Here is a 17,034-nt window from a genome sequence, read left to right on the forward strand (position 1 = left end):
ACATCTTGGCACGCCCAGCGCAACGTGGCCTCCACCAAAGCTGGAGCCCACCTGGCCTTGGAGGCAGGGAGGGGCCCGGTCCCCTCTGTCCGGGGCTGGGCACAGCTTTTCCCTGGGAACCTCCCTGAGGAGCACTCCTCGTCTGTGTCAGCCTGGGGCCCGGCAGGGGTGGCCCAGGGACAAGGGCTGCTGGGGCAGGGCTGAAGGAGCTCAGCTGGGAGAGCGTTAGACTGAAGATCTAAAGGTGCCTGGTTCAGCCCTGGGCTTCAGCAGTAATTTTTCTCCCTCTGCTTTTTGCAGAGCCCGTCTGCCACCTTCCAGCCTGCCCCAGCCCTGCTTGCTCCTTCACCTCTTGCCAGAGCACTGTCCCTGCCCTGGACCTGCACGTCTGCGGCTTAGAAGGAGCCTTCCTCCAGCCCCACAAGTCCCCAGCCTGCCCCTGGGCAGGACTCTCCACTCAGGGCTGCTTTGGGGTGGTCTCCAGCTGTGCCTCCTTCCCTGCTCCACAGGATCGGGATGTGTCCTCTGCGGGGTCTCTGCACGACCCAGTTCCTCTCCTCTTTGTCATGCTCAAGGGTGCAGAGTCTGTTCCCCTCCTCAGGCGCCTCCTGCACCTTGTCTTCAGTTCCCAGAGCAGAGGCCAGTGGACCAATAGTCCCAGGGAGAGGCACTCCCTGGAGCTGCGGCCTGAATGGCAGCATCCTTCCCCCGGGGGGGTGTTGCAGTGGGACCTCTGATGTGCCCAGGACAGCTGACAAAGCCACGCTGAGGATCACCCACCGGAGTGCATGGCCATCAGTATTGTTTAGCCACACGCTGTCCTGAGCAGAATTTCTTGGCCCCCTTTGCCCCCCTGCTCCAATGACTGCTAACACACCAATATGCTCCTCTCTGGGCATCAGCCCCATGGAGATGGACACCTGCCCTTCACCCCACCTCCTGGGATGCTGCGGGGCAGAGGGGTGCAGGAGGAGGCCCGCTACATGGATGAGGGCATGTGAGCTTTCTGCCCCCATGTTGCCCCATCGCACACCCTGGGGTGCCATCAGAGCCTGGGGGCACCTCACCCCAGGGAGGGCATGTCCCTCACCCTGTTGTACTTCTCCTCCTGTGCCGCTGTGCACAGATGTGGCACACAGGGGGGTTGCCCTTGCCCTGGGGGGCAGAGGAGGCTCAGGAGTTTTCTCCTCTCCGTTGGCCCTGGAGGGGGCTAGAGCGTGGGAGCAGCACCTGCAGCCAGAGCCTCCTTCTGCCCCATCGCTCTTCAGAGACGCTGGAGGGGCAGTGCTCTGCAGTGCAGCCCTGTGCCAGGATCAGGCCCCGGGGAGAGGCCGTGCGGACTTCCCCCATCTCAGGAGGGATCAAGTGCTGTTTGCTGCAGAGGGTCCCTGGGCACCCAGGGGACAACGGGGCTGTGCTTGTCACAGACCCCTCATGGGAGGAGAGTGTCTCCTGCTGGGAAGGCTCCAGAGGGTGTAGCTCAGTGGCAGAGCGCCCACTTTGCATGTGGGAGATCCTGGCTTCCATCCCCAGCATCTCCAAGGGGCTTCTTCCCTGAATGCCCAGCCTCAGGGAAAGGCTGGAGCTGGAGCCTCTGGTCCTCTGCAGGCACTGTGGGCCTGCCCTGCCCAGCCAGGGTCTGGCTGTGGGGTGAGGAGGGCTGTGTGCGCTGCCTCCTTGGAGCCCCCTCTCAGGAGAGAGGCAGGCAGCTGTGCTGGACCTGAGCTCAGCTCACTGCCCTGCACCACACACCCACCCGAGACATACCCCTTCCCCACCGCCATGTCTTTGGGCTCTGGTTTCCTCCAGCCACCCTCGGGGAGACACTAAAACACCTGGGCAGGCAAGCACAGCTCTGGCTCAAAGGCTTTTAATAAGAACTGATATGGGGGCCCCTGTGTAAAAACAGGGGAATCAAAATCGAGGAAACCCCTGGCAGATTCTGCTGCCCATGGGAAAAGGGAGAGGGTTCCCTGGTGCTCATCGCTCTCCCAGCTGCACAGACCTCTCCTCCCTCCTGGCTGCCCCCAGCTGCACTGCAGGGACGGGCTCTCCTGGCCCGGGGCTCAGGGACCGTTGTGCACTGAGCTCCGGTGTCACAGCCTCTGTGTCCTCAGGGGGATGTGCCACAGACACCTCTTCAGCATCGTCATAGCCCGTGCTCTCTGGGGACAGGGACCAGCCATCCCCCTCAGCTCCGGGGGCACCAGCACCTCTCTGGGAGAGCAGGTTTGGCCCTGCAAGAAGCAAGGCAGGCCATTGCATGTTCACCCCATGGGGTGCCTCTCCTGGGCTGTACATCACCTTTCTCCCTTCTCCTCACCAGTCCTGAGACTTTCAGCTCCCTCTCCCACCCACGGTACCCCAGAAGAAACTCCTGGGGCAGGTTCCCCCATCCCAGCACATTGGGCTCTCGTTGTGACAGCGAATCATCCAACGCCAGGGATGCCACCCCAGGAACCAGCAGCACTTTCTTTCCTTCTCACCTCCAGGGGTATCCGTTGGTCCAGATCCTTCCTCTGCCACCCTGGGCATTTCCCAGTCTTCCTGCCCAGGGGAAGGATCCTCCCCAGGGTCAGAAACCTCCCTGGCATCATCATAGCCATCAGCTGGGTCACCTCCAGGCAGGACAGGGACGTCTGAAAGGAGAGGAGAGCTGGTGTCAGTGAGAAGATGCGTTCTGCAGAGCAGAGGATGGGAGGATGCGCAGGGACGTGGGGCTCCGACATCGGTGTTTGCAGCCCCACAGGAGATCCCGCCCGTCATCCCAGCTCCGAGGGTGACGCTCAGTGACACTGCTGTCCATCACATGTCTGCAGGGAGGAGACATCCACCCCTTCCTGCCCCCCATTACCTGGTGCTGGCCATGGACCATCCTCCTCCTCGCTGTCCCCAGGGTAGGGCTGCAGCTTGCTCAGGGACCCCTCTGAATAGGAGCCTGGAGAGAGGCCCAGCGGGTGTTAGGGGAGTGCGTTCTGCGGACCCAGCTTGTGCTCAGTGCTGCTGGGGACGTGGGACCCACAGAGCCACGGCTGCACGGGGACGAGGGCTCAGGATTCACCCTGCTGCCCTGGGACAAAGCCCATCTCCAAGGGCCTGCCAGAGCTGCCCTGGGACAGCCCCTTCCCTCACCCCTCAGGTGTCCCCCAGGGTGCAGGGACAGGCAGAGAGGGGCTCTCCCCAAATGGGACGCGCAGAGCAGGTGGGGGGAATGCTTCTCTCCTAGGCCCAGGACATGGGTGCTCCCCACACAGATCCAACAGCCCCACAACCGCACGAACCATGGGTTAGGGGGCTGCAGGGCTCAACCCTGGGTGGCAGCCAGGGGAAAGAGCACTCAATGAGGGACGCACACCAACCTGAGCCGCTGAACCTTGCCTGCTTCTGCCATGCTGTGCTGGAACCGATCTCCTCATACACGGCCTCAGGGAAGGGCTCCTGAGCTCTCTCAGAGCCTGTGGACAGAGGCAGGGCTGGCCCAGGGATGGTCAGAGAGGGGATGGGATCCCGCAGAGAGCACACACTCTTGTCCCCCCAGCTCTGCCTCTCCCGCTCACTGACACCCCACGGCACTCCTGGCCTTGCCAGCAGGCATCTTCCCCTGGGAAGGGACCCACCTCTGCGCCCAGCCCTGGCGCTTCGCACTTGCCCGGCCAGGAGGGCCAGGAGCAGGCAGACAAGGGCTCCCAGGATGATGCACATGATGACGGGCAATGAGACTCTCCCGCTGCCGGTCAGACGGCCCCGGGTGGGATCTGCATGGCAGGAACACAGAAAGGGCAGCACCAGGCCTGGGAGAGGTGAGGGGCCGGCACACCCCAGTCCTGACCCCCATTACATACCAGGTTTCAGGGATAAGGGATGGGGAAGCTCCCACCTGGCTGGGTGAATGACAGCCCTCCCCAGCCTCCCGCCCCACCGCTACCCCGCTGCCTCCTCCTGGGAGTTTCACAGCCCAGCAAGGAGCCCCTTCCCTCCGGCTGTGGGTCACAGCCTGGCCCCAAGAAGACCCAGCGCTGGTGGGGAGGACGGGTTACCTGCTGGAGGGGTTGGTGCTGCCGTCCTGGGTGCATCTGCAGAGGAGGAGAAGGAGAGCTGGGCTGAGAGGGTGGGGGTGCAGCTACCAGGGAGCCTCCTCTCTGACACCCCGTGTGTGTGTGTGTGTGTGCGCACGTGTGCATGTGCAGACATCCCTGCCACATCCCACCCAAATCGCCCCTCCTGCACGACTGGTGAGCATGGCCAGGAAGGAGCGCAGGGTCCAGAGCAGGGACAGAGCCGGCAGCCCGGGAGGTGCCCCTGGGGGCTGCAGGGCCCTGCGGGCAGAAGCTGGAGGACACCCAGCCCCACAGAAGCTGCTGCCCACTCGGCAAAAGGCTCTCCTGCTCTGCAGGGATGGCCTTGCGCTCAGGAGCTCTGGAGCCATGATGGCACGCAATGGGGAAAAGGGCTCCCTGTGAGGTGTCGCAGCCCTGCCGCTCACCTGAGCAGATCAGGGCCGCGTCCTCCTTATGGCGGCAGGCACCGCTGTCCCCAGGCCGGGCCCAGCAGTCCTGCAGAGATGGCTCTGTGCCCCGGCACTCCACCTGCTCCAGCCAGATGGGGCCGCTCCCCTCCCCAAATGCAGCCTCGGCCAGGGCAGACACCGCAGGGCCACAGCCCAGCTGCCTGCATGCCACCTCGGCATCCCGCATGTCCCAAGAGTCGTCACACACCGTCCCCCAGGAGCCGCGGTGCCACACCTCCACTCGGCCAGAGCACCCCTTCTCCCCTCCCACAGCACGAATCTTCTCCCTGTCTGGAGAAGGCAGAGAGCTCCCAGGGCCGCGGGACAGCAGGCAGAGCCCTGCCAGGAGAGAGGGGCATGCAGAGGAGCAGCTACCTGTGCAGCTCGGGGTGCTGGGGCACGCAGCCATTGGGGCCGGGGGTGTTTCTGGCTGACTCCCTGCAGAGGGAAACGCTGTGGTGAAGGGGCTGCTGCAGGGGGGCGTGCAGCAGAGAGCGGGGCTCAGCTCAGCTCATGCCAATCATACCATCAGCTGAACCCTGGTCATTCCGGGGACACACACGGAAACGTGGGGGACCCTGACTGCTCAGCCCCAAAGGGACCCTGGGTCACAGAGCAGCAGGAGGGTGTCCATGGAAGGGACACTCCTCGGAGCCCTGGCTGTTCCCTTCTGGGACCTTGCCTCGAGAAACCTCTGCCTCAACCAGGCGAAGCTGGGAGCCCAGCTGGCAACCGCTGGTGAATGTGTGGGGCTCCAGGAGAGGAAGTCCCATTTTTGGTACCAGCAGGACAAGTGTCTGGCATGGAAACGAAAGGCCCCTGCAGGCCCAGGAATTTGACCATGCCCAGCCAGGAGCAGGAATGCAGGGGATGCTGGTGCCCGGCTAGCTCAGAATTACCCTTGCAGGTGATGTGGGTCTCCTCTCGCAGGTCGTCGCATGACTGCGGGTGCCAGGGAGCGGAGGGACACTGCCAGAAGGAGCTGTTTCTCTCCCCACACTCCACACGATCCAGCCAGGCCGTGCCAGACAGCCTGCCGTAGGGCCATTGTGTTTCCAGGGACCCGCTGTCCCCGCAGCCCAGCTCCTTGCATGCCAGCGACACAGTTTCAGGAGTCATGGAGTTGGAGCAAACGCTCCCCCACGCCCCATTGTAGAAAACCTGCAGGCGCCCGGAGCAGTTGGTGCCGTTCTCCAGCCTCAGGGCCATGAACTCTGGGAGGAAAGGCAGCGAGGGGGAACAGGCTGGGCTGGGGCTGGGGGAGCAGGGACACCCCTGCACCCGCCAGGCCCTCAGACAGGCAAAGGCACGTCCAGCAAGTCCCCCTTGCACCCACGGACAGAGAAATGTCCCTGATGGACAGACACCCCTGCCCTCCCTGCTGACCGTCAGGGACAGCAGAGCTCCCCAGGGACCCCCGGTGGGACTGAGGGCACCTGTGCATGGGTGTCCCCACGATGGCCTTTGTCAGGGGCTCAGAGCTGGCCAGGAACAGCCTCGGCCGTGTCCAGCTCTCCCCTCGTCCCAGCCTGCCTGGGCACTGGGCTCCCACCACAGCTCCCGGCACACACCTGAGCAGATGACTCCTGCGTCCTCTTTGTGCCCGCAGTCATGCTGCCCCCAGGACCCTGCCGGGCAGTCCCAGAGAGCAGCTTCGGCCCCGGAGCAGTTCACGCTCTCCAGCCAGATCTGAGCGGAGCCTTCCCCGAAGCGAGCGGAGCCAACCGCCTCCAGCGCCCCTCCGCAGCCCAGCTGGTGGCAAACGACGGCAGCATCAGACAGGTCCCAGCCGTCATCGCAGACGCTCCCCCAGCTGCCCTGGTAGTAGATCTCCACTCTCCCAGCGCAGCGCCCAGGCCCGTTCACCAGCCGCACCTGACGGCTCCCTGTAGCAGCAGGAAACCCCGGCTGCCGTCAAGGGCCGGCTGCCCACCCAGCCCAGAGCCTGGGGGGGCCGTGCAGCGCCACTCACCCCAGCAAATGACCCCCACGTCCTCGGCAATCCCTGCTTCCAGCGCACTCTCAGGCAGGGAGGTGTTGCAGAGGGTCAGGTTGGCCTCGTGCCCTGCACACCGCACCCCGCGCAGCCCCACGGGACCCGTCCCTCTCTGAGCCTTCGGGGGGTTGTAGGCTGCCTCTGCCTCCCCGCACTGCAGCTGCCGGCACACCACGCTGGCCTCCTGCACGTCCCACTCCTCATCCAGGACTCTGCCCCACATCCCGTGCTGGAAGATCTCCACTCGCCCGTCGCACGGGCTTCCTCCACCCACCAGCCGCAGGGATGCGAAGCGAGCTGGGCCTGGGGAGAGCAGCCATGACACAGCCCTTGGCGGCATCAGGGAGCCCGGCAGCCTGCAGCACGTCTCCAGGCTCTGGCACCCTTGCAGGAGGGCCTTGGAGCTCGCCTGCCTGCCGCCAGCCCTCTGTGGGGACCTTCTGAGCCAGAGCCTTGCACTGCCACAGGGTCCCCTGCTTTGGGAGCATTTAAGAGGAAAACAGAGTAACCGAGTGTTTTCCTGCACTCACCTGAGCATATGACAGCAGCGTCGTTCTCATGGGAGCACGGCGAGGCCCCCAGGGAAGTCACTGGGCACTCTCCCAGGTGGGCTTCAGTCCCGTCACAGTGGAAGGAGTCTCTCCAGACAGGGCCGCTTCCTCTCCCAAAATGCCCTCCTTTAGGAATGGACTCAGCAAACCCACAGTTGAGGTGACGGCAGAGAACGTGGGCGTCCAAGAGGTCCCAGCGGGAGGCACAGAGGGTGCCCCAGGCCCCCTGCACATGGACCTCCACCCTCCCCTCACACGCCGTGCTGCCGTTCACCAGCCTGAACCCTGTGAACTCTGGACAGAGAAGGATGAGACAGGGCAGACTTGTGCTTTTCTCCCTTGGGTGGTGGAGTAGAGGGCAAATGGACACCCTGCCTTTCTCCTCCTTCTGCACCATTTTAGGGCTGCAGGCAAACATTCAAGGTCAGGTTTAACGGGGCTCTGAGCAACCTGATCTAGTTGAAGAGGTCCCTGCTGGTTGCAGGCAAGTTGGACTAGATGACATTGTAAGGTCCCTTCCAACCCAAACCATTCTATGGTTCTGTGGTCACCCCTTCTGTCCTCACACCCAGCACAGCACAGTCCCGTCCCTGCTCCCCCATCATCGGCACACCCGCGGTGGTAACACCCTGCCCTGAGTCCTTACGTGTGCAGGTGACACCGGCAGCATTCGCGTGGGTGCAGGGCTGGTCCCTGGGGGACCCCGTGGGGCAGGAGCTGAGAAGGGATTCATTCCCCACACACTGCAGCTCTCTGTCCCACATGGGACCAGCCCCTTCTCCAAAGTGAGCTGCCCCGGGGACAGACAGGGCTGTGCCACACTGCAACTCTCTGCAGACCACGTCGGCAGCTTTGGGACCAAAGTCGGAGTCACAGACAGTTTTCCACTCGTTCCTATCATGGATCTCCACTCTTCCTGAGCAGGGGTTGTCCCCTCCAACCAGCCGGACAAATCCTGGAGTAACCAAAGAACCCTGTGAGTTCCCACAGCCCTCTGGCAGTTACATACCCATGTCCTACCTGGCCTGCAAGGTGGCTACAGGCAAAGAGCCCCACGACCCTCCCAGCAGCTCCCAGTGGGTGTTGATGGCACAAACACACCAGGGACCCCCTGCTGCTCCCCCAACATCATCACAGCACTCGTGGGCTGGCTTTTCTCCTAAACCCACAGCCACAGGAAGCGCTTAGAAAAACTGCTGCCCTCCTGGAGACCCTGGGCTACCTGGCACTGGCCCCAGGCACTGCAGCGCTTGAGCCCAAGGAGATGGGCTGAGGTTCTGCTGGCTGCTGCAGCCTGCTCTGCCCCACCAAGCTGAGAGCCAGGCTGAGGAACCCCTTGGAGCCACCAGAAATGGAGCCCATTGAGGCACTGCTATTAGATGGGACATGTCAGAGGGAGCAGATGTGGTGCAGCTGTACCTCCAGTCGCTGTCTCCACCAGCCCCCAGCTCCAGCACCTGCCTGGGGAGGGTCCTCAGCCAGGGCCAGAGAACACTGCCAGGGGTGCACATCCCTGGCCCCCAGCTGGGTAGAGGGCAGGAGAGGGGGCAGCGGAGCAGCCCTGGGCTGACACAAGCTCCCAGGGCAAGGAGAGCCAGAAAGTGCTGGCAAGTGCCCTTGGCACAGGGCAGGCAGGGGCTGGGGTAGGCAGGAGAGGCTGGGCAGCAGGTCAGCGCTGCCTGCACAGGGGTGTTTCCCTGTGGGCTCGCTCTCATGGGGTGGCTCTGGAAGGGGAATGAGGTGGCCATGAGCCACCCAGCTCTTCTGCCCAAGCCCAGGGCCCCTGCCCTCTGAGCAGCCCCTCTGCTTTCGGGGACTCATGTCTGCCAGGGGAGACAACCCAAAAGTCCCTGACCTCCTTGGGCCCAGGGTTGTGGGTGGCCATGTGAGCTGCTCTAAGTTCCCTTGCATGAGGGCACCATCTCCCAGCCCCAGGCGCTGACGGAGGGTGGGCTGAGACACATCAGGCGTCAGGCAGTGGCGGGTTCCCACTGGCTTTTCCTCAGGGACCGGGGAAACCAGCAATGACAGTCCCAGCTCAGCAGTGTGACCAGCCACACCAGGCCCTTCTCCAGTAATCCCTTGTTTCCTTGAGGGCACAGCCAGGTCCCTTCCCCCGTCCTGGTCACAAAGGTGGGGAACAGGCTGGCACCGTACCTGAACACGTCACTCCAGCATCCTCACTGTGATCACAGTATTGTCGAAAATCTTCTGTGTCTGTGCAATCAGACAGGGCTGACTTGGTGCCATGACACTCAACATCAGCCATCCAAATGGGGCCAGATCCTGGCCCAAAATGTCCGTACCGAGGAGCTTCAAGAGCAGACCCACAGCGCAGCTGCTTACAAACCACCGCAGCATTGTCCATGTCCCAGTTGTAGCCACACACAGTCCCCCACTGGCCCTGCTGTTTCACCTCCACTCTCCCAGCACAGCGTCCGCCACCATCCTCCAGCTTCACCTCTGCAGCCCCTTCGAACATCGACATGGGACCGCTCAGGAGAGCACCGAGCCCCAGAGTGCAGGTCTAGAAGGCCCCCCCCTGCCCAGGCTGAGTCAGAAGCACCACGGTGGGAGGGTGGGAGTCCTCACCCCTCTAGGCTGTCCCTTGGCCAGTGTAGGGGTCCCTGCTCTCCCCACAGCCTGTGAAGGCTAGGGGTGCAGTACTCCAGCCCTTCTGCGATGGGCTATTCACCATAACACAGCCCTGGGAACCTCCTCCCACTCCCATGGCCCCCTCCCATGACCACCCACTCATTGTGCCCCCAGGCACTGCACAGGGAACCCGCTCCTCCCCAGCCCAACACCCCATAACAGCCCCATGCCCCCAGCCCCACACCTCCCCCTGCTGACCACCTGCCCTGGCACCACCCAAGCTCACACACCCCCAGGCCTTTCTGTGTCCTCATGAACACCAACATGATCCCAAGGATCCCCCCAACTCATGTCCCCTCCTGGCCCCTGGTGGCAGCCCAGCCCCTGTGCTTGGTGGGAGCCCCTGAGAAGGGAACTTCTCTACCACCTGTGGGTGCAGACAGTCCAGTCCCCCTCTCTCTGTGGGGCACAAACTGCCTTCCTGGTGTCAGGGCTCCCCTGGACCCTGGAGCCACAGCCAGCCTCAGGGGCACAGTACTGAGGAATAAGTCATCCCAAAAGGGTACCCCAGGATGGGTTGTCTTTAAATGCAGCCAGGCACAGGCTGCCCGAAATACTGGAGCTCTGGAAGTGGAGACACCCTCTCCCAGCCAAATGGACACAGGCAAAGGCACAGGGTCCATGGACTTGAGCTCCTCCTGACCCTCATCTCAGCGGCACTTGGAAAGAAACCCTCTTCCCAAAGGGCTCTTGATGACCCCACTGGTACCCGATGGCCCTGGGCTGTGGGAAAAGGGAGCCGGCACTTACCTCTGCAGAGCTGCACCCAGAGGAGCAGCCACAGCACCCGAGGGGACAGGAGTCCCTCCATTCCCATCCTGAGCCTCCTGCCCTGCTGGCACAGCCCTGCTCTTCCCCACTCCCTGTCACAACTCCTGGGGACTCACGGGGACGTCGATGATGGGAGGGTAATATATCTCTGCAGATGCCGACCCAGCTGCGGAAGGAGCCAATCGAAGCAGCAGCACCTTTTTAGACGTTATCGGGAGCTATCTCCCCTCCAACACAGCCCAGCCCGCCAATGAACTTCTCCAGCGCCGTTCATGACCATATATGAGGGACATATATGTCCCGCTGCCGGTGTCATGGTTGCTATGGTGGCGGATCATCATGGGACAAGCTCGGTGTGCCGGGGAATTTGGTTAGTCACCCCTTGCACCCTGCTGTGGGCCTGGAAGCACTGAGCATCTCCTGCACCGGGCTCATCCAAGAAGCCACGAGGCAAGTGTCCAGCTGCCCCCAAGCTGCGGTGACCATGGAGCGGGGACTGCACCAGGGTCTGCGTCAGGATGGGGAGGAAACAGCCCCTGCCCCTGCTACGGACCTCACTGTGCTGGGAGCAGCAGCTGGGAGAGGTCTTCATCCAGGGCAAGGGCTCCATCCCAGGAGTGTTGGCTTGTCCGTCCCTCCCTGCAGACCCCCACAGTGAGTCCCTCGCAGGAGCTGCAGCTGGATCATGTCCCTGCCCTGGCAGCAGACGGGAAGCCCAGAGGCTCAGACGTGTCCCTGACTCTCAGTGTGTCACCCAGGGGCCGTTATTCCCCGCGGGCGGAGCGGGAGCTGGAGCCTGCAGGTGCACAAACCACAGCCCACGTGGCCTCGCCGCGCTCCCCCCGCTCCCCCCGCAGCGCCCGGGCAGGAAGTCTGTGGTTTCCTCCTGGCGCCGTGCCCAGGCACATCCCTGGGGTACCCCCGAGCCACCCCCACCCCGACTGCTCCAGCCAGGGCCGCAGGGGCTGCTCCTTCGGCCTCGCAGACACGGGGACGGGCAGCTCCCAGCCCCCATCATGCCCCTGTCATGCACACGGCCGCTCTGCACCGAGCCCCACGGGCACGGGGTGACATTGGTGATGTGACCTCACATCCTTCCTACTGCCAAAGCTGTGTGTTCGTGGGTTATACTGACGGTGACCTCACACTCTCCTACTTCTGCTGCCGTGTGCTCATGAGTGGTACCGACAGTGACCTCACGTCCCTCCTGCTGCCACCACCCTGTGCTCAGGGGTTACAGTGACCATGACCTCACACCCTCCTGCTGCTGCTGCTGCGTGCTCAGGAGTCCCGCTGTCACAAGTGTGTGCGTGTTGTGTACAGGCTTCTGATGACGACGGTTCTTCCAAAAAGCCATATTGGGGTGGGGTCCAAGTATTATTTTAATGGCATCAGAAGCGGCCACACAAGCCATATGCCTGCTCCTTGCCCAAAAGCTACACAGGCAGCGGTGAAATCACAAGAGCGACATTCCCAAGTCACGTTCCTGCTCCTGGCCTATCAGGTATTCAGACACCAATGACCTCACAAACACCTACATAAACTACTGCTTGGCTCCCAGCCTGTCATCTACTCGGGCACCCGTGACACCACAACACCCTGCACCACCCATGTTCCTGCTCCTGCCCTACCAGGTACGCGGGCAGCAGTGACTTCACCAGCTCCTACACAACCCATGGGCCTCTTCCTGGCCTGTCAGCTGAGCAGTCACAGGTGACCTTGCAAAAACCTACACAAGATGGGGGCTTAGTCCTGGCCTACCAGCTTCTCAGGCACCTGGGACCTCAAAATACACAGCACAAGACACGTTTCTCCCGGGCTCCTCAGGCACCAGTGACATCGCAGAGACATCCACAAGCCAGGTGACAGCTCCTGGCCTCTCGTCTGCGCAGGCACCAGTGACCTCACAGGCACCTACACAATCCCTAGGCCTGTTCCTGGCCCACTGGCTACTCAGGCGTGAGCGACCTCATAAGCACAGACACAGGGCGTGGGCCTGCTCCTGGCCTTTTAGGTGTCCAGACATGAAGGATCTCACCAAACCTACACGAGCCGTGGGTCAGCTCGTGGCCTGTCAGCTGAGCAGGACCTCACAAGTGCGTATCTGCCCGTTTGCCACGTACTTGCCGGTGAGGGACTCAGGCTGCAGTGACCTCACAGGCACCTACACGGGCTGTGCACCTGGGCCTGCCTTATCAGCTACTCAGCCAAGAGTGACATCCCAAGGACAAGCCCGAGCCACGTGTCTCCTATCAGCTACACCAGCACCAGGGACCTCACCAGCCCCTACAGGAGCCCTGGCCTTGCTCCTGCTCTATCAGCTACTCAGGCACCAGAGACCTGACCCCCACATCTCCCCCTGCTTGCTGTCTGCTCACCTCTGAGATACGACTCCTCACAAGCTCCTACACAGACCAGAAGCCTCCTCTTGGCCTGTTGGCTACTCAGGCAGCAGCTCCTCACAAGCACATACCAACCTATTTGCTGCGTGCTCGTCTTTTGGGGGGACCCAAGCCAGTACTGACCCCCCCTCTCCGTCACTTGCTCACCCCTCCTAGAAGGGGGCCGTAGCCCCTGGGCATGTTCCAGCGTGTCCGTGCCCCACCACCTTTCGGGCACCCCTCCGCCCTCTTGAATTCCCCCCAGCCCACCCTGTCAGGGCTTGTTCTGCAGCCTGGTAAGGTGGGGGACCCCCACCCGGCCTTTTCCTTCTGCTTCCATTCACATTTAAACTCTAATTCTTCACTACACTAAATCATACTGAAGAAGGATTTATTCAGTTCAAAACTATAGCTCCAATTCAAATTTATAGTTATGCAAACTTTAGAAACAAAAATTATTAATTTAATTTCTATATGTTTATTAATGTTTACCTATGTAGAAATCTATACACATATACATAAGAATATATATAAAAAGAATGTGTGTATTATTAAAAAACTAAATTCATTAGTAGAATTATACACTTCCTTTCATAGATATATAAAATATATGATTATATTGTCTATAAATTTTCTATTTTTATATCCAAACAAGGCAGGCGGCCCATCCCAGGGGCTGCCTGAGAACACGCGGGTGTGACGGTGTCAGGAAATGGCCGTTAGCCAATCACGGAGCTGAGTGATCTTTAACCAAATAGCAGCTCCCTGCCAGGGAATGGCGGCATCTCGGCATAAAATGGCGGACAAACCACAATGGCGGCCCCCATTGGACCCTTCCGGGTCCAATGCACTTCCGTGTCCATCCAGCCAGGGTGGCCGGTGCTGGCAGCCAATCAGAAGAGAGCAGAGGCCCGGTAGAGGAGAGGGGGCAGGACTTCCGCCGGAAGCTGGTGGGTGGGGCAGCTGTCAGGCCGAGTGGCCATCAAGAAGAAGGTGCAGGGCCCCAAACCTGAGGCAAAGGCTCAGGGAGGCAGCGATGGGAACCAAAGGTGGTCAGTCACGCTGAGGGATGGAGGTGTGTGAGAGGGGGAGTGTTTATTCCAGCAAGGTCATCTGCGCGGGGACCTTGTTAATGGGGAAACAGGGAGAAAAAAGGGGAAAGCAGAAGCAGAGTGCACTGAGCCACAAACTTGAGAAAAGAACCATGGAGTCGCTGGCAAGAAAGAACTTTTGCCAGTCCCAGGAATTGGTGGGCCATCAAGAAAGTCCAGGTGGCACCTCCAGGAAGATCAAGTGGCCGTTTGAAATGAGAACGTTGTGAGTCAGAGGGAGCCTGGTCTGGGAGGGATGCGGGAATGAATAGAGCTGTGCAAAGCCCTGAGGGACATGCAGCGGAAGGGGGAGCAGGGAGGAACCAAGAGGGGGGAGGCAGAACACGGTGTAAAAGAGGCCAGTTGCATGTCAGACTGGATTGACCGGGAAAGGGATGGAGATTTTAGGAAGAGAGAAGGGCCAGGGGCTGCTGGTGTGTTTGGAACCCACAGGGAAACGGCTGTGAAATGCTTCATAGGATTTGGGGTGTGTTCCTCTAAAGAAGTTGTCATGGTCAGTGGCCCAGCTGAAGTGCCTCTGTACCAACGCACGCAGCCTGGGGAACAAAGGGGAGGAGCTGAGCACCCTTGTGCAGCTGGAATCCTCACGGCTGGGGTTTGCTACAGGCCACCCGAGCAAGAGGAGCCTTTTGACGAAGCGTTCTTACTTCACCTCCAGGAAGCACCACACTCAGAGGCTGAGATCTACTGGGGGACTCCAGTCACCCTGGCAGCTGCTGGAAGAGCGTCCCATGAAGCTGTAATCAGTGCAGGAGACTCATGGAGTGTGTTGACGAAGGGATTGAGGGCAGCCCTGCAGAGAAGGGCGTGAGGATGCTGGGGCTGGAGTAACTGAACATGAACTGGCAATGTGCGCTGGCAGCCCCAAACCATTTTGTGGTTCTATGATTCGATGTCTCTATGACCTACACCCAAGGGAGCACATGCCAGTGGTGGTTACCCAGCGGATGTTACTCCAAACCTGAAGTGATCTGAGGAAACTGAGTTTACCACAACAGGACACTCCTAGGAGTAGCTGCTGGCACTTGTGCTCCCTCAAATTCATCTCATCACGCACATGAAATGTGTATTCCTAAGTCTGTGATGCAAGAACAAACTTCTGATGCAGTCATTTTGTGTCCCTCCATGGAGGGACAGACCAGCTCTCTGAGCTGAGGTGAGTGGCTGTTGCTGCAGCTGTGAGGGGCTGGTTGGTGATGATTACCCTGGGGCAGGTTCCCCGGGGTGTCCAGGGACTGTGGCACAGAGCAGGTCCTGCTCTGCTGGTCCTTCCTGTCTCTCCAGAAGGCCTGGCTGTGTGAGAACACTGCTGTGTGCACCCAGCCTTCACACTCACACAGCTGAGCTCTGCACTGGTGTTTTCCTCTCCCGAGCACTTCCCAGCTCAGCCCAGGCAAAGCCAAAGCTGTGTGTGTAAGCAAAGCAAAATAAAGCATTCATTCACTGCTTGATTTTCTGCTGCCGCCTTTATTTTGTTTGAAGTATAGAGGGAGTCTGCTTTTCATGTACATCATTGGGATGCTCAAAAAGAGAGCTTAGGAATAATATTATCACAAGCCTAAAATAAGAGGAAGAGAGAAAAAAGAGAAACAGTGAAAGAGAGAAAGAGAGAAGAGAAAGCAAGGAATATAGGAAGGAAAAAAGAAGAAAGAGAAAGAAAGGAAGGAAGGAAGGAAGGAAGGAAGGAAGGAAGGAAGGAAGGAAGGAAGGAAGGAGGAAAGAAAGAAACAAAGAAAGAAAGAGAAAATACAGAAAGAAGGGAAAAAGAAAGAAAGAAAGAAAGAAAGAAAGAAAGAAAGAAAGAAAGAAAGAAAGAAAGAAAGAAAGAAAGAAAGAAAGAAAGAAAGAAGGAAGGAAAGAAAGAGAAAAAAGAAAAGAAGAAAGAAATAAGAAAAGAAGGAAGGAAGGAAGAAAGAAGGAAACAAAGGAAGACTGTAAAAAGGTTATGAACAAAAGGTTGTCCTGCTGGTTTCTGTGAATATTGCAGTATATTGCAATAGTTTCCTCAGGGCATCCCTGAGTTCCTGGTTCCTCATGCTGTAGATGAGGGGGTTCACTGTTGGAGGCACCACCGAGTACAGAAATAACACCACTACGTCTAGATCTGTGGAGGAGATGGAGGTGGGCTTCAGGTAGGCAAACGTGGCAGTGCTGAGAAACTGTGAGACCATGGCCAGGTGAGGGAGGCACGTGGAAAAGGCTTTCTGCTGTCCCTGCTGTGAGGGCATCCTCAGCACAGCCCTGAAGATCAACACATAGGACACCACAATGAAAACAAAACACACAAAAGAAAAAAAGATACTAAAAGAAAGAAGACAGACTTCTCTGAGGTAGTCTGATTGTGAGCAGGAGAGCTTGAGGATCTGGGGGATTTCACAGAAGAACTGGTCTAGGCCATTGCCTTGGCAGAGAGGTATTGAAAATGTATTGGCCATGTGCAGCAGAGCAGTGAGAAAGCCACTGCCCCAGGCAGCTGCTGCCATGTGGACACAAGCTCTGCTGCCCTGGAGGGACCCATAGTGCAGGGGTTTGCAGATGGCAACGTAGCAGTCGTAGGCCATGACGGTCAGAAGGGAAAATTCTGCTGAGATAAAGAAGGCAAAGAAGAAGTCCTGGGCAGCACATCCCGAGAAGGAGATGGCCCTGGTGTCCCAGGGGGAATTGGCCATGGCTTTGGGCAGAGTGGTGGAGATGCAGCCCAGGTCGAGGAGGGCGAGGTTGAGGAGGAAGAAGTACATGGGGGTGTGGAGGCGGTGGTCACAGGCTACAGCAGTGATGATGAGGCCATTGCCCAGGAGGGCAGCCAGGTAGATGCCCAGGAAGAGACAGAAGTGCAAGAGCTGCAGCTCCCGCGTGTCTGCGAATGCCAGGAGGAGGAAGTGGGTGATGGAGCTGCCGTTGGACATCGGATCCCTTTGTTCCCGAGGTACTGCCAAAGGAGGAAAGCACACTCACAAGTCAGGACAGCTCTGAGAAAATCTCTTCCCAATGCCTGCCCTTCCAAACCCAACCCCAAAAAACACCCTTTGCCTGTGTCCTTTTTTGCGGGAGCTTTCTGCAT

The 17,034-nt window shown here is 59.7% G+C and overlaps 2 protein-coding genes across 2 annotated transcripts in view; both read right to left on the bottom strand.

Moving 5' to 3' along the window:
• Nucleotides 1-1,980: 1,980 nt before the first annotated feature.
• The window catches only part of LOC141736676 (scavenger receptor cysteine-rich type 1 protein M130-like), a 105,023-nt gene continuing 89,969 nt past the window's right edge, over nt 1,981-17,034 (bottom strand). The window contains exons 3-16 of the mRNA XM_074571231.1: nt 9,212-9,535; nt 7,701-8,009; nt 7,034-7,348; nt 6,480-6,806; nt 6,079-6,393; nt 5,407-5,721; nt 4,883-4,945; nt 4,484-4,798; nt 4,038-4,073; nt 3,618-3,755; nt 3,360-3,455; nt 2,855-2,938; nt 2,487-2,639; nt 1,981-2,237 (exon numbers count right to left, since the gene is read on the bottom strand). Coding sequence (XP_074427332.1) covers nt 1,981-2,237; nt 2,487-2,639; nt 2,855-2,938; nt 3,360-3,455; nt 3,618-3,755; nt 4,038-4,073; nt 4,484-4,798; nt 4,883-4,945; nt 5,407-5,721; nt 6,079-6,393; nt 6,480-6,806; nt 7,034-7,348; nt 7,701-8,009; nt 9,212-9,535 — 3,047 coding nt within the window. The remainder of the gene's footprint in view (nt 2,238-2,486; nt 2,640-2,854; nt 2,939-3,359; nt 3,456-3,617; nt 3,756-4,037; nt 4,074-4,483; nt 4,799-4,882; nt 4,946-5,406; nt 5,722-6,078; nt 6,394-6,479; nt 6,807-7,033; nt 7,349-7,700; nt 8,010-9,211; nt 9,536-17,034) is intronic.
• Nucleotides 14,936-16,879, bottom strand: LOC141736653 (olfactory receptor 14J1-like). Its single transcript, XM_074571204.1, has one exon. The coding sequence runs from the start codon at nt 16,877-16,879 to the stop codon at nt 15,917-15,919; it is 963 nt and encodes a 320-aa protein (XP_074427305.1). The 3' UTR covers nt 14,936-15,916.

Source organism: Larus michahellis (genome assembly GCF_964199755.1).
Source record: "Larus michahellis chromosome W unlocalized genomic scaffold, bLarMic1.1 SUPER_W_unloc_1, whole genome shotgun sequence".
Taxonomy (NCBI): Eukaryota; Metazoa; Chordata; class Aves; order Charadriiformes; family Laridae; genus Larus; species Larus michahellis.